Source organism: Brachyistius frenatus, unplaced genomic scaffold (assembly GCF_029030835.1).
Source record: "Brachyistius frenatus isolate BFR_SWC_R1_liver_20210118 unplaced genomic scaffold, ASM2903083v1 Contig_66, whole genome shotgun sequence".
NCBI classification, from domain to species: Eukaryota; Metazoa; Chordata; class Actinopteri; family Embiotocidae; genus Brachyistius; species Brachyistius frenatus.
In genome coordinates this window covers 838,374-858,152 of record NW_027210665.1, presented here as the reverse complement: position 1 = coordinate 858,152, position 19,779 = coordinate 838,374, and the positions used below count along the sequence as shown (strand labels likewise).

The 19,779-nt window shown below is 41.3% G+C and overlaps 1 protein-coding gene across 3 annotated transcripts; it reads right to left on the bottom strand.

Annotated features, from left to right (window-relative positions):
- Positions 1–251: 251 nt before the first annotated feature.
- tmtc4 (transmembrane O-mannosyltransferase targeting cadherins 4) lies at positions 252–9,830 on the bottom strand. Of its 3 annotated transcripts, XM_069706929.1 has the most exons (19): positions 9,621–9,830; positions 9,415–9,519; positions 9,074–9,279; positions 8,796–8,911; positions 8,152–8,368; positions 6,470–6,557; positions 6,199–6,299; positions 5,817–5,909; positions 5,454–5,615; positions 4,924–5,126; positions 4,427–4,601; positions 3,405–3,536; positions 3,151–3,230; positions 2,955–3,062; positions 2,707–2,848; positions 2,348–2,462; positions 928–1,040; positions 731–800; positions 252–518 (listed from the first exon to the last, which is right to left on the bottom strand). In XM_069706929.1, exons 3-19 carry the CDS (start codon positions 9,266–9,268, stop codon positions 370–372), a joined length of 2,259 nt encoding a protein of 752 aa, XP_069563030.1. In that variant the 5' UTR covers positions 9,269–9,279; positions 9,415–9,519; positions 9,621–9,830; the 3' UTR covers positions 252–369. The 3 variants fall into 3 exon arrangements, with proteins under 3 accessions (XP_069563030.1, XP_069563029.1, XP_069563028.1); XM_069706928.1 differs by having other exon boundaries at positions 9,409–9,830; XM_069706927.1 differs by having other exon boundaries at positions 9,415–9,830.
- Positions 9,831–19,779: the final 9,949 nt, after the last annotated feature.

The window sequence follows — 19,779 nt, the reverse complement described above, 5'->3', positions numbered from 1 at the left end:
ACAGCACAGTGCAGCCGACCATGTAACCGGCGCAGGCGTCCAACACCCCCGGCTCCAGACACATCTCACCGCCATGAAATCAAATTAGACACTCGACACTTGGGTCTCGCACACGAAAAAGTCTCCTCAAACTACTAAATGACATTTGCAACTGCGCAACATATTGCTTTTCCCTTTTGTTTCCCCTGTTTTAAGCCCTTTCTTTCTCTGAAGAACAAAACTGGAGCCCGATACGCAGATTTTTTTTGTTTGTTTGTTTTGTTTTTTATTTCCAAATGTTTCAAAGCCAGAATTAGTGAGATAAAATAATACAAAGTGGAACAATGGAAAAATTTGTTTTACAGTAGGCGGGGGTCCCAGTGGGCTCCCTCAGGGTGTGTTGCGTTTAATCTGGTCCAGTTTGCGTCGCAGCATGTTGTAGTTGTCTCTGGTCCCAGGAGCCTCCGGGTCCAACTTTAGAGACAGCTCATAGTGTTTCTTTGCCAGCTCCAGCTTCCCCCAGCGATGATACAACACAGCTGAGGAAAAAAAAAAGACAGAAAGAGAAACCTTCTTTAAGATGAGAAGCTGCAACGATTCTAATTCTATTCATTTGGAGCCTTCAGTACAGGTGAGCTGCACAATATTGCTTCTGCTACGATACATAAATATTCTTTTTGCTTTTGAGTGCTCAAAATTTCTCAGAAACACTGTACAATATGTGACACAATCAAAATTGCAGTAGACTTACCTAAATTGCCATGGCAACTAGCTGCATCTGGGTTGATCCGAAGGGCGTGAAGGAAGAAGCCCTCGGACTCCTGAGAAACAAGAAAAAAAAACAAAAAAACATACTGAATTATATTTACTAGTCAGAGAGATTTACCACCCTTGACTGAAAATCTTTAACATGCATGAGTTCTGTTTGTTTATACTGTTTTGACTGACCTTGTATTTCTGTAATTTCCCCAGGACATTAGCCAATGAAAACATGATGGTGTGGTCGTCGGGGAGGAGCCTCAGAGCCTCTCGGCCGATCAGCTCTGCTTGACCCAAGTTACCTCCGAGACAAAATTACCAAAAATGTCAGACATAAATATTATATGATACCCACAGCACACCTACAGCTAGAGAGAGAGAGGGGGGGGCCTCAGATTTACTTTCAGTGTAATCAGCGCAAGACACACAATATTAATGGAACAAAACCTAATCCCAGTTCCAGTGATGCTGCAGAAATGTTGCCTCACATTTAGACTGTTAAAATCACAGATCCAGAGACACATCAGAAACAGCTCAAACGCTGAGAGTTCGACTGTTTATTTATCAGCGGTATCTAGAGGAGAGTTTTTCCCTCTCCACACACACGGAGGAGTGGTTTAGTCTCCTAATTAAGGTTGAACACAAGGCCCACTGGGTTATTGATCTCTGTCACAGATCCGTCTGATGTCTGGCCAGCAATGGAGAAAGCGAGACAGGCAGACAGACAGAGAGACAGAGGGCGAAACAATGGCAGTCATGTCCTGAGTCATGGCCTGTGCCCTTCAGACACAGCTTGCCAACATGTGACTGCATGTGTGACTGTGTGTGCGTCTGCCTGGATTTACACTGATTCGCTCTTTTGTTTGTGTAATGATCAAAAACAAAAGAGGAGGGGTGAGCACCAAAGAGAAAACAATATTCCCAATTCCTCACTATTTCAAAATGACACCTATTGTTCTTCTTTTCTCTGTTTTTTTTTGTTGCTTTTTTTTGTTTGTTTGGTGGGGAGCTGGGGAGATGGGGAGAATTATTTCTGTCAGATTTGGGGGAACAAATGCGGTGGGGGAACTCTGAGGGGGCGCTGTTCTCGCTGTGCTTGCCCACGTTTGATCAGGAACATACTGGGCCCTGATTGGACAGTTCCAGTGCCCTCCTGGGAGACTCCGCCCCCACGGGAGCAGCTTCTGACAAAACGGCTCCAGCGTTTGGAAATCAGAGCATTCTCCACACGGCAGGGAAGAGTGCCTTCAAAACTCACAACACAAAGCTTTAATACATAAATTTCAAGCATTGCTGATTCCTGCTCTTCCGGTCTAATCTTGTTGGCCATTTAGATTTCCTGCCTTTCCAAAATAACAACGCTGTGTTTCTTGGCTGTTAATGCTGTAACAAGCTGCAGCCACAAGACGGAATTCTGTGACAGTGAAGTGACTCATGAATTCACTGATATTCACAAATAAGTGAATATTATTATTATTATTATTATCTAGTATTTGTTTTAAATAAACCTTTCTCACACAAACAGCACAAGAAAACATTTTGCAGTACAGCGTTGGAGACGTTTGTGTATTAAACAATGTGTGTGTGTGTGTGTGTGTTTTGCTGCTACCTGTGTTGTCCAGCAGAATGACCATGTTGTTCCAAGCCAGGCTGTGTTCAGGCTTCAGCACAGTTGCATTCCTCCAAGCATTCAGGGCATCCACATGTCTGTTCTGGTCAGCATACTGCCATGAAAACAGACGAATAGCGTTATAAAATCCGGCTTATGTGAATATATGAATATATGTATACAAATATACAGTAGTTTCTCCGTTTCTTTATGTGGTTTGAATTTAGGATCCAAGTCGTAGAGGAGCATCATCCAAAAAAAAATGACTAAAACCCTTATTTCTGTTTGTTAAAGCACATCATCTATTGTTCATTTTATGATGACAACTGACTGACAGTATTCACATCTCGGAGCCTCACCAAGCGTCCCAGGTTGTAGTAGCAGTCTGGGTATTTCCTGCGGAAGCGGATGGCGTTCCAGTAGCTCTGCTCCGCTTCCTCAAACTTCTGCAGGCTGTTCTGAACGATACCCAGATTCATCCAAGCTGCAGCAAAGTCAGGCCTGCACAGGTTCAACAATACAAAGCTATCAACAGGCAGGAATCTGTGAAACAACGCGATAGTTTGTGTGTACTGAGTGATGTATTCTTTTATTTTGGACAACATACTGAATGGAAACAGCTTTAGCCAACAGCTGCTCTGCTTCTACAAGTTCATTCTTCTCCTTCAGGATATTCCCCAGGTTGTTCATTGCATGGACGTAGGTAGGATGGAGCCTGAAAGAAACAAGCAACAAAACAAGTCAACTTCTTGTTTATTTGCCAGAAGTTGATCAAATTGCCATTGCTTAGTGAGGAGACATACCTGACTGCCTCTCTGTAGTAGCTGATAGCTGCAGAAGTGTTACCTTTGTCAGCCAGGTTCTTACCGACATTATAATGCACCTGAGGAATCAGTCATCAACACATAAGGCATCAGAGTGGGGCTTAAAGTGTATGGCTGTAATGTATTTTCACATACAGTTCAAACAAATGAATCCTGGAAGGACTGACATATGAACTACCTACTGACACGTCCATAATAGAGACAGAAGAACACAGTGAAGGTATTTTTTTTACCTTGGCATTGAGCGGACAGACAGACAGCGCACTGGTGAAGAGGCTTTGTTCTGACCGCCACTGGTGACTGCGGAGCGCACAGCGAACTGCATACACACAAAACAGCGCGAACACCATGACACACAGCAACTTCTGGAAAAAGAAAGAAAAAGCACAAAACAAAGGAAACCTTAAACAACCATGTACAGTAAATCATTACAACGTCAAGCTCACAAATAAATGATCAGCAACAGAGTTCATAGCCTGAAACTGTATCTGTGCAACACGTGGAAACCGCCCGCTGTTATCATCCTTTCATAGGTAAGTCATTAGTCATTTCTCATGTGTCCCTCCTCTACATCGCTGAGTTACAGAATCATCAAAGCAGCATGAACAGGTGGTTAAATAAAAGCGTTTAAAACCAGTGCAATGTGACTGTTGACTTCAGAAATGTCACTGTGTTGAATCTTAGCTGGAAACTGGGCGCTTTATTCTTTACTTCAGTGCAACGGTTCTCAACCGGTTCAGACACACATTTTTCCTTCCTCGTTAAGCCACAACCCAAGTTTTTGATCTACTCCAATTTATTTCACACCAAAAAAAAAAAAAAAAAAATACACAAATACACGATGCCTTCACACACCGTTTTAAAAAAGTGCAAAAAAAACAAAAAAGTGGAAACAAAACAGCAGACTTATCTTGAACTACAGGCGAGTTTAAAATGGTGCTGGTATGACGTCTGAAGAAGCTAAACGCAACTGTATAAAATAAGAACTTATCTCGTCCTTACTCTGTTTACAAATGCTCTCATGAGACATCTAGTGAGGTGACGGCATTTTTGGTTGTTACTGTCAAGACAAAGCTGGCAGCAACCAGCTACAGCTTGGGAAACGTACATATGTCTTTCAATATAAAAGTACAGCAGATGAAATTCTGCAGACTTCAACTTTGTAATTACACACACATTCGCAATCCATTCAAAACGACCTCACCAGTTGACACCACTGCTTCAGTGTGACATTTTTGGTACCATTTAACCCTACCCTGTACTTGGACCAGCGACAGCAGCAGTGTCCCAGAGAGTAGGCCAGCAGCAGGCAGTAGCCAGCCGAAGACAGGTAGAGCACTCTCTCGGCGATGACGAAGCCCACCCTGAAAAAAATGTTACAGGCGGGCAGAAAAGGGACGACCAGCAGCACCAGACCCAAAGTCAGTGTCCTGGTAGGGAGAGAAAAAGGCCACAGAAGGCCAACGCTTCATAATCATGCATATAACACACACACACAAAAAGTCTGTTTTACACTGTATGGAGATGAAATTCAGGCTTGGAAAAGGAAAACTCTAAAAACCTTCCCTATGAACCACATACACTGTCTGCGTCTAACCAACAGAGAAGCACTCCAACAGAATCGAGATGTGGTTCCCTGGTCACACTGCAGTGGATATGATACTATTTTTCATAATCAAGTGCAAGTCTAGAGAGTCCAACATGTACTTTCACTTCATCTACAGCGAGTGTGAGACGGCTGTGCTCGCCTACCTCCTTCTCTGGCTGTCCTGCGAGCAAAAGGCTTGGCTTATCAAGCCTATCAGGACGCACCAGAGCAGCAGCAGCCACACCATCCTCCAATCAGTGGTTGACTTAATGAGAGGCACACAGCCCATGGACCAATCAAAACACAGCCACCAGGGACACAGCAGCAGCCAGGCATTAAGAGAGTAGTAGTAATTATAGTTCACAATCTGCCAATCAAAAAGGAACAGGAGGGGTGCAGAATGGGAGAGGGTAGAGAACGATAGAGGAAGAGCAGCATTTAACATTCAGACTCACAGTCACTGCGTTTAAAAATCATGAAGATACTCACAACAAACATAATATTAGACATTCAATTAAACTAAACTGGAAAAATTAAACGTGCTTCAATAGAGTCGACTTCTAATTGCATAGATGTCATTATACAGCTTGAAAAAAAATAAGTATCATTTCATGACAAAATTGTGCATAACTATGGTGCGTGATTACATGTTGTGTATCCAATCAAATAAACTCCACAATGAAATTGTACTCACTCGAAGAAATATATTTTCTGCAAAAGAGGCGGGGTTGTCTACTTCAGTGAATGCCGGGGGTCCCGTTCCCATTATCCTCCAGCGTGCGTAGAGCATGGAGAGTCCTCCCAGACCCATTAGAGCCAATCGTGTAAGCAATCCCATTCGAAATATGTCGCTTACCTGTCAGAAAAATATTATCACTTGTTACCAGCAATTACAAAAATCTATGCTTGTCAGTTAGTTTCACGCACTGTTCATCAATAATGTACCGAAATGCACGCTGCTTTATATGGACAATGCATGTGATGTGACTTTAATATTGTAAGTGAGTGCATAATTTATGACAGAAAAGAGGGGGAGGGTATATATAATGTAACTCACATCAAGTGGATTCTTCCTAAGGAGAAGCCTCTGGCTGAGTTCATACACATTAACATTACAGATCAGGAGGACATCAAAGGCTGCATTCACACCCTGAAGGAACATGGAAATGGCATTTAAAATTCATATAGGTCAGCAACAAAACGAATATTTAGCTCGTTTCACGTGTGAAAAAAATATGAGTCTTTTAGGTTGTTAATGAAGACAAGAATCACCAGAGGAGGAGATGCAATCAATTGGGATGTCTTTATAAAGTATTTATCTTGCAGCACTGATGAAATCTCTCTTTTACACTTTGTTTCTGCTGGATGTGATGAAATCATCAACTCTAAAAAAAAAAAAAAAAAAAAAAAAAAAAGGATTTCCAAAGAAGACTTCATACCAAGACGGTGATGCCTTGTTCTTTACAGAGCATTGCCGCGGCACACAGCAAGAGGCTGACCACGACCCACTGGACAGAAAACCTGTCATCTCTGTCACTCCCTGAGAACACAAAGCCAACACAACAAAGGCTTAAAATGTAGGTGTTCAAACAGACGCGTCTCAAAACTAGCAGCTCGAAGAATTTTTTTTTTTGATGCTGGCAATATATTTTTCAGCACACATGGAAAGTCCTTTGAACTTAAAGAGAAAGATTTGTGTTGGCAACCTACCTCTGTTAAAAGCTTTGCAGTAAGTGAGGAACGAGAGCTGGAAGAACAGGGCGCATAAAAGGTCCGCTCGGCCCACTACGCCCGCCACCTTTTTGAGATGGAGAGGCAAAGGGAGAGAAATTGCAAGAGATTAAACGACGTCGTACACGGAGCAGTAAAACAGAAGAACAGGATTATCACATGCATCCTTTCATAAGTTATTGCTTTTTGTTACACGTGCGCTAACATCACGCTCTGTTTTGCATCGTGCACCCGGTAATAACTTGGAAGCTTTTTAACAGAGGAAGGAAGCAACTCTCATTACCAGCGTGGCCTGTTGGTGTGTGTGTTCTATACAGTGTGTGGGTACAGTATGGTTGACGTCCTGGGGTTGCCTGCTTTGATACATACAGCAGGCCTAAGCCAACAGACTGCCTCCCTCCCACCCCCCAGGCCTCACCCTGCCCTGCATGATTAAAGAGAATGGAGAGGGGGAATTGCTGCCTTCCAGCCAAGCTTTACAGCAAAAACACATATACTGGCAGGTCAATAAGCATCCCAACACAGCTTAAATAGTCAGGCCACGCAACTGCATGCACCTTGGCCCTGCGCTCCCAGCTGAGACGGGGCTTTTGTTCTTGGCATGGAACCACTAGGTGTTTAGTATTAAAACGTCTATACTGGCAGGTCAAGATCTCCTGATGCACTGCTGTTCCATGTTGGTTAGAAAAGTTTATTTGGAGCCCAAAATCACAACCCGTATACTACGTGTCAATGAGCTGTAAATGCCCTCAACAGGAAGTGTTGACCTGACCCAATCAAAGTTCAAAGAAAAAAACTATAGCTAACCAAAGAGCTCCTACATGACGCTGTGGTAGAAATAAATGGGAATGAAGATATGTAAATGACTTCTTTGGCTTTCAACGATTTCAAATATGTATTTGTTTTCTTGGAGAGTTGGATGAAAAACAATTTGTTTTAATGACATTTTTTCTTCATTGTTCAGATGCATTACGGCAACTTTAGTCAAACACTGCAAATACGGTGAATCAGTGATTACAAGTTCATTTACGTTCACTTGCATTTGAAGAATTTCTGGGACTCTTCACAGTGTTTTTTTTACTTAACACTAGACAAAGAGTTGTCAACAGACAAAGAGATGTGCGAGTACACGGAGGGAACAATACTTTGTTACAGTATCATACTGAACAACTGTCCTGCACTGTTTCTGACACGCTAAATGTCAGAGATATTTTAACAAACGTTTCTTTTGTTCTCACCAAAAAATAAACGCCAGTGTGACCTATGATTTGATATAATGTAAAAAAATAAAATTAAAATAAAGAACATTGTTTTTCTTTTAGATCTACTGTTAGTGTTCTCTTGCAGTATTTTTGCTTTATACATCATGGATTGGTGGGTAGTCCAAAAAGTTGAGAATAAAACAGTTTTCTTGTCTGCATCTTCTGTTGATACTGGTGATCAATGCATCCAAACCACACAAAAAAAACAACAACATACGTTTTTACTGCACAATATGAATGACTATTGAGAGCTTTAGCTCTATATGGGATTCTCACACCACTAAATCCTTCACATCATAGGATATTATTGACATTAATGTGTATTCAAAGATTGCATTTACTACATTTATTATTGCATTGATAATACTGCGCATATAAATAAACAATCACAATACTTACACTTTCCGTGTGAACTGGGTGCGCTGCGAAGAAGACGGCAGCAAGCAGAGAGGTCTTGGGAGCATAGTTCAGTATCCTACCCTTCTCATCATAGGCCAGTCCACCAATCAGTATAGCGAACATGTCAATCATAAGGGCGGATATGACAGCATGGAGGATGATGTTCAGCACATGGAAACCAACAGGGTGCAGGCCTCCCGCTATGAGGTAGTTCAGCCTGCAGCAGCAAGAGGGGGAGAAAAAAAAAAACCTGGTGCTAAATGTATGGCAGGTGTAAGAGAGTACAGGCTCACGAGCATGTCTTTGAGAGGAGGGCGACGCTATTGTTAAGTCTGATGTGACATGATGATGCCATCGGGACAGGGTGAAAAACCGTGTAGCCGTCATTGTGTGTTGTCTTTCCAAATGTTATGCACTGCCTCGACCGGCCCAGAAAAGAAAATCAAGGCCCAGTTCATGCCAGGTGATGATTGATGATTTTGCTCTACCCCACAACACTATATATTGAAATCGTTAAATTATTAGTTAACGTATCAGCATAATATTATCATTAGCATACAACAAAGAGTTGACTGACGACTATTAGTCGAGTTGCAGGATCGTTTAGTCGGGGTCAGCCCTGGACAGAACGCAGGATTCCTTACCTGAACGTAAGGACAGTGAGAGGTCGGTAGGATTTGTGACTGGAGTTGCTGCTCAGGTTGCTTCCCCAGAAGTCATTGCTCCAGATGTTGTTCAAGGGTGTTGCTGGTTTCAAGTCCTGCAACACACACATTAAAAAAAAAAAAAGAGACAGATTCTAGCACTTGATGGGGCATAAGCAGTAAGACAATGAAACTTTTTTTTTTTTTTTTGCAACATAAAGGGAAATAATTTTGCAGGATTTTCTGCATGATCTTGAAAAAAAAAAGGGAAAACTGACCTTGTTGTTGACAATTGCTTCAGAATCATCAAACACAAACTCTCCATCGTAACTGTTGATGAAGCACAGGAGTGCCACCAGGGCGACGGTGGCCTTGGCCTGGACTGGAGCGAGCTTTGGCAGGGGGATGTGGTGATCCCAGTACACTTCAGTCAACGCCATCACGCACCGACTCCTCGGGTCATTCGGAGTCATTATCTTGCTCCCTGATGGGAAGAGTCACGTGTTACACAAGGGGTCAAGCTGCTATAAAATACTACACACACACACACACACACACTTCTAACCGTCTCGTTCATAAAATCCCCGTGTTTATTCACAGGCTGGATTCATACCTTTACCTTCTCAAGAGGACACGTTGCGAGAGGTCACCCTTTCTCTTGCAACCCTTCATGTTTAGCGAACGACCTCAACGTGAACTCGTCGAGGAGAGACGGAAGTCGGACCTGCGCGATAAACGCAGTGATTAGATCTGCACTTTGTTCCACAGGTGAGGCAATTACGTTGTCACTAGCACGCGACGCCGTTAACGCGAAGGGTACCTTACATTTAGCAAGCTAACAGCGTGCCTCGCCAGCGGGCTGTTTTTTTTCCCTTTATCGGTAGTTTGTTATGCTGGTATTTACCCGCTATCTGTTTTTTTTATATATATATATTTTTTTTTTTTGTCGAAAGGCGGAAGGTTTTCATTCACAGAAGACACTCCTCGCGGAGAGCTCGCGGCTGTAAACAAACGTACACGCTCGAGCTGCAAACACTTCCTCCTCGCTGTTGCTGTCACGTGGTCAATTTCAGCCAATAATTGATGCCGAATGAGTGTATAATGTTGTGAGTGGAGCTGATCACAAGTGGATATGTATATATATATATATATATATATATATATAAAACAAATTTTTAAAAAGGGGCTTAAAACAGTATTAACAGACGCAGTTGCGTTTTTAAGATCATTTGATTAGGTTAGGTAGTTACTTTATTAATCCCCGAGGGGACTTTTTTTTCGCTACAGCAGCATACAGAAGCAATAAGATAATAATAGAATAATAGAAAAGCAATAAAATAGCAGTAAAAAATATAAAATGCACAGTATAAAATACAGTGTATATATCTATATATATTATATTCAAACAACCAAGAAACACAGTCAACAGTGTTATTGTTATGTGATGGATTTTGCCAGAGGTGAGATTGCTCTTACGGTTCATAAATACTGACTGACGCTTATTTATCTGAGGCAGAAAGCTCTTTAAAAGCTCTTCAACCATTTGTCGCGTCTCCCAAGGAGCTTGAACTTCGAGTTGCAACAGTGAATGCGGAGCTTGTTATCTTTATCTTCCTCAAATACAATTGATTTTGAAGCATCGTGCTCTGAATACTCGCTGAAATAACCGCAGCATTTGAATGCATCACCCGCCAACATATCTGTTGGCTTTAATTATTTCACTAATGCCTTTTATTCATCAGCAGTATGGTCATACTTTAAAAAAAAAAAAAAAAGGAAAACACTTTAGTGCTTTGTTCAGCAACAGCTTCAGGTTCCTCAGATGCCACGATATGAAAATACATCGGTTGTCGCTCCTTTTTCGTAAGCCAAGATGGCAAATATTGAGTGGAAATTATCCAATGTTTCAAAATAATTTGTTGGACTGTTTTGAGTGCATCATCCGGGTAGTGGACTGCATGTTTCCATATCTGTCAATGTGAGCACAATTATGCACTCAAAATAGTGAGTGCCATTTGAAACTAACTGGCAACCAACAGTGACGTCAACCGTTAATGGACGGCCGTCATGCAGCCTCGAGTTCGGATATTGGCTATTGCCATCCTGCTATAGTTCGGAGCGGTTTGGAGCAAGAAGTCACCATGTTTGGACAAACTGTGGGGGAGTGAGCAGTGGATCTGACTAGATCTGATCACCCACCGATAGCAGAAACCTGATTGCAGCACAGACGTGTCAATCAAACAGACACGCCCCCCAAAAAACACAGCTTTTAAGGCTTATTTTTTTCATTAATGGCTGGGTTATTATTTTTAGTTGGACAATCAGAAAACTAATAAGAAGGAGTAACTTTAGCTAAAAACACCAAAATGACAAGTGAAAAAAATATGTTTGACTTCCTATTTCATGAGAGAAGTTGAATGGGAGTCTATGGAGCTGGAGCCTTTTTAGGAGCCAACCTATAGTGGCCTTCTTTGGTATTACAGCTTAAGGCCCTTCCTCTTCGGCCTCATTTTTCAGAACCAGAGGCTACGTCCACTTTGATATACAGTCTTATGTTTGGAACACAGCAAAGGTCTATTGGGGAGACCTGGCTATACCGACAGCAAGAAGCAGAGTGTAGTAATTAGTGACAACTAGTGGTAAGTGGTTTCAGGTTGCAGTCAACACTAAACCCATCATCTCACCTTCCCCTTCCAAGTGTGTAAAGTAACCCTTGGTGGCTGCAACACATGCGACAAACGTGAAGACCCTCTCTGGAGCCTTGGAGTATTTGGTTTGTCTGTAGCAGTGCAACATGGTGGCACCGTGGAAGAGGACATGCTCACTACATGGCTATGAAGGGCTCATTCTAAAGTAACGAAAAAAACCACGATGATTCTTAGTTTCAGGTGATCATGAAAACACAAGTATATATTATATTCCCTTTCTGCCAATAGATCCCGCTAAATTCTACACCGTGATATCGTACACTATGTAATGCTTCACACATTAGATTAGGAAAAGCACAGGTGTAAACAATAAAGAAATTGTTGTCTGAATTCCATCACGCTGCTTCGGTTTCGGGGTACAGATATTGTTCATGCTGGCTTTTTGTCACAATGTCATGGCTCACTACAGAACAGAACCGTTGTTCGCGTTATTAGCACTGCCTGTGCTTTTTCTTCTCCAAATGTTTGCAGTTAACTTAGCCTTTGTTCTACTCTGCTTCTTTTCCATGTCTTATTTTTGTATGTATCGTAGTTTTACAATGTAGTTAGCATTAAAAGTGGTCTCTACCGCATTTTACTGTCTCTCAATTTACCCCCCGGTGATTCAGCCTCCGACATGATGTTGTAATTCCTTGATTATTGGTCCTTTTTTCAGTTTTGCATGGCAGCTGAAACATGAGTTCAAACACTTTTACAAAACATTGTTAAACAGCCTTTTCAGCACTCCAGTTTTGCATGAAACAAATCGTGTAATATGTCTCTTGTCTGTAATGTATTTAACGCCTTCTTTAAGATTGCCTCCCTTAATTGTAATGTAATGTAATGTATTTTTTTTGTTTTTTGTCAGGTTACTTGGGTCATGCATACAATGGCTTCATTAAAAGGTTGAAGTAGTAGCCCATTCATGTCTGCCTGGAGAGTAATTGTTGAACAAAGTGTAATGCATGAAATTTGTCTTCATGTTGGATTGAATTTGTTGTAACATTTTACAGAGGTTGTTCAGACATGTTTCTTTAATTTAAATAAAAAAGAAAAATATTTGGATGGCATAATATTTCCAAAACATAAGTCATTATGTCAAAGGCACCTTAAGGACAATGCTGAGCATAGTCGCAGTAATAGTGTGTGTTACATGATAATGAAACTTGCAAAGTCTGTTGGTCTGTGTTATTCTAAACACTGTAGCTTTGAAAAATACTCATCCTGTTGTGCATATAATGTCATTTCTTTAACTCTTGTTTAGCATTTTGAAAGAGCAAGTTCTTAGGAGGGCCAAATATATTGATATATAAATTTCCCCAGGTGGGCAGAGAAGATAGGTCACGTAGTCCTCAATGTTATTATTTTGTATTAAAAGTGATTTCTTTCTGGTAGAGTGCTGTGTTTGGTACATGAAATAGCAGCATTTTGTGTATATTTGGTATCAAGCACTCGTAATCTGTTGTCTGTCATAAAATGATGTTACTAGAAAGAAGTGTTAATGGAAAGATGAGTGTCTATGAGAATTAGAGGTGCTGAGGTCGCGGAGAGGCCCACGGCAGGCTTTGGGATTTTGTGCTCCATTTCACCTGTCATTGCTTAGGGAAGACAAGGAATCTCCCTAATGGCCATAGTAAGGGGCCCAGGGCAACGAGAGAGGGAGGGCGGGGATTGTCAAGGGCACATTCTCAGACCTTTAAAATGGGTCTCAAGGATGGTTAGCGAAGTAGACACTTATTCAGCAAGAAAGCGCACATAATTAAGGCTATGCTTCAAAACATCAGCCTTGGGATCGGCACAGACAGTTTTTATGGGTGCTACCAGTTTGGTGAGGCTTCATGGTTTGAAGGACACATCAAGACAGCTTACAATGCCTTCTCTTTATCTTCTCTCTGTACTGAAAATGTTATAATTCTTCCAGAGAGCTCACATAATTTGTATTACAAGCGTTTAGAATACATTTTTTTCTGTCTCACCAGGAACATGCACTTTGGCAAAAGCATTTAATACCCCAAAAATCGCCTAATTACCACCACATGCAAAATGCATGAAGTATAGATTTCATCTCCTGGTTCTTCACCCATGTCAGTCAGTTTGAATTCATGTTATTAGCATCACTTCCAGAGAGATAGCCAGGGCGGGGCAGGGGCGATAATGAGGGGGGATGTCCCAGTACCACCAATGGAAGATCTAGTGGCCCAAATGCAGGGAGACAGGGCTGCCAGTGGAGACCTTGTCAGGGTGGGTCCACTGTTTTGTGATCGGGCAGACGGTGACAGACATTGATTGTGAGCAGTCTGACAAAGAATCACAGCAGAGAGGAAAGGTCAGGGTCAAATGGCGTGAAAGTGAAGAAAATTCGAAGCTTAGTGCGACGTCCTGAGATGAACGACGCAGCCTGCATGTGTTTTTCATCATTAACTGTTAATCACAGCTGGCACCGCTTTGTTTTCTGTGATCACAGTGGGTGACATGCAGTGATAGTCTCAAAAGTCTTGTTTATTAAGTACATGTTTATTAATGACAAGTTTGTATATGTAACAACATGCATACTTATGGCAAAAATAGATGCAACTATTTTTGCAACCTGGAAAAAAAACAATCTCTTGGGCTAATGTGTGTTTATCCCCTTTAGACCTCAGACATCAAATACTAATTGGTTTCAGACAATAAAAACGCATTGTTTTAAAATTTCGCTTCTGCCTAGTTATGAAGTAGGCGGTAAAATCACAGACGAGTTTTAAGTTTCCTGTACATAGATTATTCTTTAGTAGAGCAGACGGAGAAGTTTAATCCATAAAACTCTTTTTTTAGAATCTGCAAAGATTCTTCAACTTTTGACCGAAAAAGTTAACTTGCATTCGAAACACGTAGAGGATTCATTGCATTTTAATATTTTTTTTTATTATTTTCTGCAAACAAAACACTGTAATCTGATGTATTTAATGTTAACTGTAATATAAATATGACATAAAAAGTGACCCAAAATTCATTTTTGTACAGAGTATATAGTACATAGTATAGCCAGGGCGATACGGCTAAGTTTGATGTTTCGCCGTGACACAGGAAGTTGATGTTTAAGGTCAAACGATGCTCCAAACCTCACAAAACTTTGCACATGCGTCAGGCACCAACTTTCATGAGTTTTTGAAGATGTTAAAGCCGGCAAAAAAAGAAGACTAAGGAACGAAAAATTAAAACTGCAAGCGGGAATATGCGGACCTTGGCGTGCTGCACGTCGGGAAGCCGGCGGCCCCGACCCGCTGGATCCCCGACGTGCAGCGAGCGAGGGCCCGAATATCACTGCTTGCAGTTTTAATTTGTATGTGTTGTTTTGAAAAATGGCCGTTTTGAGAGTCAAACAGAGCACTCGCGCCCTGCAGCGCACAGATTCTGCCATGGGCCCTTTCTATGGTAATCTAGACTTGTATGATCTGCCCAGTGACACTGGGGGCAAATGACTCTGCTGCCATAGAATTGCTGTAATGGCAAACCACAAGGTCAGCCAATAAACACCCACAAAGCACTTTATTAGGAACACCTGTACACCTTATTCATGCAGGCATCCAATCAGTAAATCATGTGGCAGCAGTACAGTGCATAAAATCATGCCGCTACCGGTCAGGAGCTTCATTTAATTTTCACATCAAACAACAGAATGGGAAAAAGTCATCTCAGTGAACTTAACTGTGGCACGATCGTTGTTACCAGACGAGTTTGAGAATTTCTGAAATCTCTTGGGATTTTTCCACAAACAACAGTCTCCAGAGTTTACTTGGAACAGCTCTGACTAGCGTGAATGAAAACATCCAGTGAGCTGCCGTTATGTGGACGGAAACGCCTCATCGAGGAGCGAGCTCAAAGGAGAATGGTCAGACTGGTTTGAGGTGACAGAAAATCGATGACGGCTATCTAGATAAATACTAAATAAATGGTGGTGAGAAGATAATCAAAAAGATGAATTGCATGTTGGACTGTAAGACAGATGGGCTACAACAGCAGAATAACACATTGTCAGCCTAGAACAGAAATCTGAGGCTGCAGTGGGCACGCACTCCATCCTCCTCTCACCCATTAGTAAGACCCTGAGACACTTGAGTCCCTTTACTTGGGGGAGGCACTCTGTCCCAACCAGAAGGAGCCATCCACCATTTTCCCACATAGACCCATGGACCTGGAGGTGTTGATTTAGTCAAAATGTCTGCTGCGAAACAGGTCTGTCTCGAAGGGATGTGTCTAACATTTTGTGGAATATGTGCCAGTACGAGTTGAGGCAGGGCCCTTGGCGGGGCTGTTATTGTGCTCTGAATGAAGTGCTTGGTGAGTGTATACTGTAGATAGTCGTGGACCAGTGTTTAAATACAGAGAATGAAGATTTTCACGACATCTGTGGTGTTACAGTCAAAATCTGAACGTGTTGATGGTGGTGTATACTGCAGTTGCTGTATGAATAGGCCTGTTTCAGCCACATTAGTAAGATGTATTCCTTAGTCTGCGTACTACAAACAATTTTCTCTTTTTTCCCCCGAGAAGCAGGAGCCATTGTCTTTCTACCATCCTCCTCCATTAAAGTCACTGGACTCCAAAGTATTCTTGGAAAACATTCCTATTTTTGTCTGAGTACCAAAGGTGGAACAGACATCTGAAAACTAAAGTGAGTGAGATTTAATTGACTTTAAACCAAGTACTGAGTCATCACTTGTCACATGCCCTGTCTGAACCCTTAAAAGGAGCTCTTCACTCATTATTTTGATAAAATTGTAAGCCTCACCTTTTCTGATCAAAAGTTTCTTAATATCACAAACTTATCCTTAAAGACAGTAGGCTATTGCATCGTTACACGTGTTTCATCTCCTCCAAACTTCTTGTAAGCAACTATTGATGCGATGGAGCTGCACTGTCTCCTTTTGAAATGCTCACCTCAAAGGTGCTGAATCCAAATCTCTACACAATCGAGCTGAGCCACAGGGACTTCGTGTGGAAAATCAAATGCTGTTTCAAGCACTTCCAAGCTCTTCATCAGTGGCTGCGGATGTTCAAGGCTCTTCTAAAGCTCCCCCTGCCAACCTGCATGTAAGAACTGCTAATTTGCTCACCTTTTGTCACTCACTTAGATATGCAGCCACATAAAACTGACACACGCACACAAGCATGTGCAGAATCACAAACACGAAAAAATACAGTATGTTCTCAAAAGCAGTGAAAAGACATTTACCCATGACATTATTATTATTTATGATAATAAAATTTTTAAAGATATCAAATGTAGTCAGATTACAGCCCTGATGATATCCTTCATAAAAAGCGGTAATGATAATATCAGTGTTGTGGGGGAACAGTCATTAGGCTATATGCATGTGCTCTGCAGCTGAGTGGAAAACAGCTGGACTCTGTCTGACAGATGCAGCTGGAGGACTACCTGAGAAATGTTCTCTAAAGCAACACGTGCAGGATCCATCAATTGACTGTAAGTGCAGCCACTCACAGCCAAAGCCCTGTCTTGTAAAAGAATGACATCAATACAGTCAACTCTATTGAAGGTGAGCCATCTACACTTTAATTAGGTGTGAAAGCTAACAGTAATTTCAGCCTTGTCAGAGCGCTGTGGCCTGCATGAGGAGAGTCCCTTCGCAGAGGACGGCGATGGAGAATAGCTTGCATTAATGAGGGGAAACACAGCGGGCAGGAGCAAAGAAACTATCACTTAAAGAGCTAAGATGGTGGCTAATATCCATTGCCCACCAAAAAAAAGCGATGAGATGACACATTATAATAATAATGCATAAGTGCAAAGTAAGCATTTTACAGTAAAACAAAGTAAATTTGTTCTTAAAGAATAGGTGCGACTGAACTGTTTCTGAAGTTTGTGCTGAAAAGTTTGCAGCTTCATTATGAGACCGCCGTCGTGTGTCAGATATCTTTTCAAAGATTGAAAAATAAATTGGCTGTTGCAGTTTCTTTTCTTCTAAATGGATCCATTTCACCAAGAAAAGTAGATGAATATTTCGTATACAGGGTTCCCACTCAGTCAAATGTCAAATTCCTTGACTTTCACTGACTAAAAGCTTGAATTTCCATGACCTATAATGAATGGGGGAAAAAAAAGCTCCGCCTTTGTGCTGATCAGACAAAATCCAGCCACATTATTCTATTCCCATCAATTCGTTCGAAGGCATTTTCAGTACAAAGATTATCCTGCACTGAGCTGCAGCAGAGACGTGACGGGGACACTATGCTTCTTACTGTTGGCGCGGCTGTGAAGGGCTCCCTCTATATTTTAATAGATTGATCGTTTTTTAAAAACTTAAATCTGGCTTTTTTTGTCATCTACTCAAACAATCTTTAAAGTCATCATTTTGTGGCCAAAGCTTTTAAAATTAAAAATTTTCTAGCATGTTTTCCTTTGTTAGCAGTCACAAACAAACAAAACTGCATGATATTCAATAACGTGGCCCAACACATTTTCTAATCCCCCAAATCGCAATGTCTGGAATAGACTTTTCACAATTCCCTAATATTCCAGAAAGTCCATGACCAGTAGGAACCCTGTGTATATTTTAATGACCCTCAGCATTGTTGTGCTTAGGTTTTTCCTGACCGTACCGGAAGCCAGTCAGATCTCTTTCATGAAGAGTATGACGACCACGCACATGTGAGATCAAATATTGGAACATGCCTTTCTTTCATTATTGCTCTTTATGCTGATGACACAGCGTATGTCTGGATGTTTAACTGCAATGAGCAGGCTCATGTTTATAAATCTTAGAATTTTGTTTCTTTTGTTGCTGAAGTCAAGGGTTATTGAATCAGTGTGTTACTTAAAGAGAAGGCATGTTAACATCAGTACGTAGCTCACTAAATGTGCATAGAAGCCATATTTCATGCAGCTGAGTTAAAACAGATTCAGCTCACTATAGATTCAGCTCACTATAGATTCAGCTTCCTACTTTTTAGATGGTCGGTGCTGAACTCCTTTGTTCTCTACATGAAGCCAAATGCAGGGGGGAATGGTGGTGCGCTCTGATAAGGGCTCTCACATCAACATGCGAACCCAGGCGACTTGCGTCCATCACTGAATCACCATCGAGAACCCCTGTAGGAGGGCATACGCTCTTATCATATTTCAATTTTGCAGCGGTGGCATAACCACACATTTTTGCTGATGGTATTAATACACAGATTACAATATCTCTGTGTAAATGGCACAAATGTCACATGCATATGGTTTGGGAACAAAGCTGTACTGACAAAGACAGTGTAACATAACATGTTGTAGGTGGAGTGTTTGAATGGTTTGTTGTCGTCCTCATAAGTCATAAAACATCTTTAAATATTACAACAAGCATGGCTTTTGTCCTCTCTGAACTGTTGTCATTTAATGAATTCATTCATTTATTTCTTTTGCTGAATTATGATTCCGTGTCCGTCCTCACACATGGCAAATGTCGTTATCTTCTGACAGTTTGATTCTTCAAGTTATTCTTCAAAAACATGGCTTTTGTTGATATCAACACCTGAAGACTGGACAGTCAATTGGTTTTCCCCTCCCTTCTTTGGATTCTGTATTTTTTTGTTTTAATCCATAAATAATGCTGTCTGATGACAACATAAAACCCTGATGAATTTGAGAAGATGTTTGAAGGTGTATTAATGCGTTTGTCTGTCGGGGCAGAAGACATTTCACATGCAGTAATATTAACAGCACAATGATGTTTCTAGCCACTTGACAAAATCCACACTTCACTCTCTTTATAATAAAAATAATATATAATAGAACATTTCAATTATTGGGTTCTGATGTCTGTATGTCTAAAAAAAATGAGGCCAATGTGGAAGTGCCGTAAACTTCAATACCACCAAAGGCTGCTAGAGTCACGCCTTATTAGTTTTCTGGTGGTCCTTGTAATAATTACTCCATCATTAATTAGATATTTTTTTTTAAAAAGAGGCATTTTTGGGAGCTGTTTAATTGACAGCTCTGTGGTGCAGTCAAGTTTCCGCTCTCGGTGGGCGGGGCGTAGTGTCCTCGGGTTCCCAATCAAACTCGAGTCAGATTGCTTCATATTGGCACCAGTATAAAGCAAATTTCAAACATTCCGAGTCCAATGTCACGACAACGTTAAAGAGCTACAGTCACAACAAATTTCTTTGCTTATCAAAACAATAAAATGCATCAAAATCAAAAACGAAACCTGCAGTCGTCGACACTGCTGTGGAGACGCAGACGGAGATTAAGTCCTGTCCAGTTCCATCAACTTTATCCAGTGCCTCCACAGGTGTCTGTGGCTCTGCCTCAC

What these genes read in the sequence shown, in the direction of transcription:
- tmtc4 (XM_069706928.1), bottom strand. Translation starts at nt 9,268, where the DNA reads ATGACTCCGAATGACCCGAGGAGTCGGTGCGTGATGGCGTTGACTGAA. An exon ending in CTGCAAAGCTTTTAACAGAG is followed by an intron (nt 6,300 to 6,469) that starts GTAGGTTGCCAA and finishes TTGTGTTCTCAG; the next exon opens with GGAGTGACAGAGATGACAGG. An exon ending in GCTAAAGCTGTTTCCATTCA is followed by an intron (nt 2,849 to 2,954) that starts GTATGTTGTCCA and finishes GAACCTGTGCAG; the next exon opens with GCCTGACTTTGCTGCAGCTT.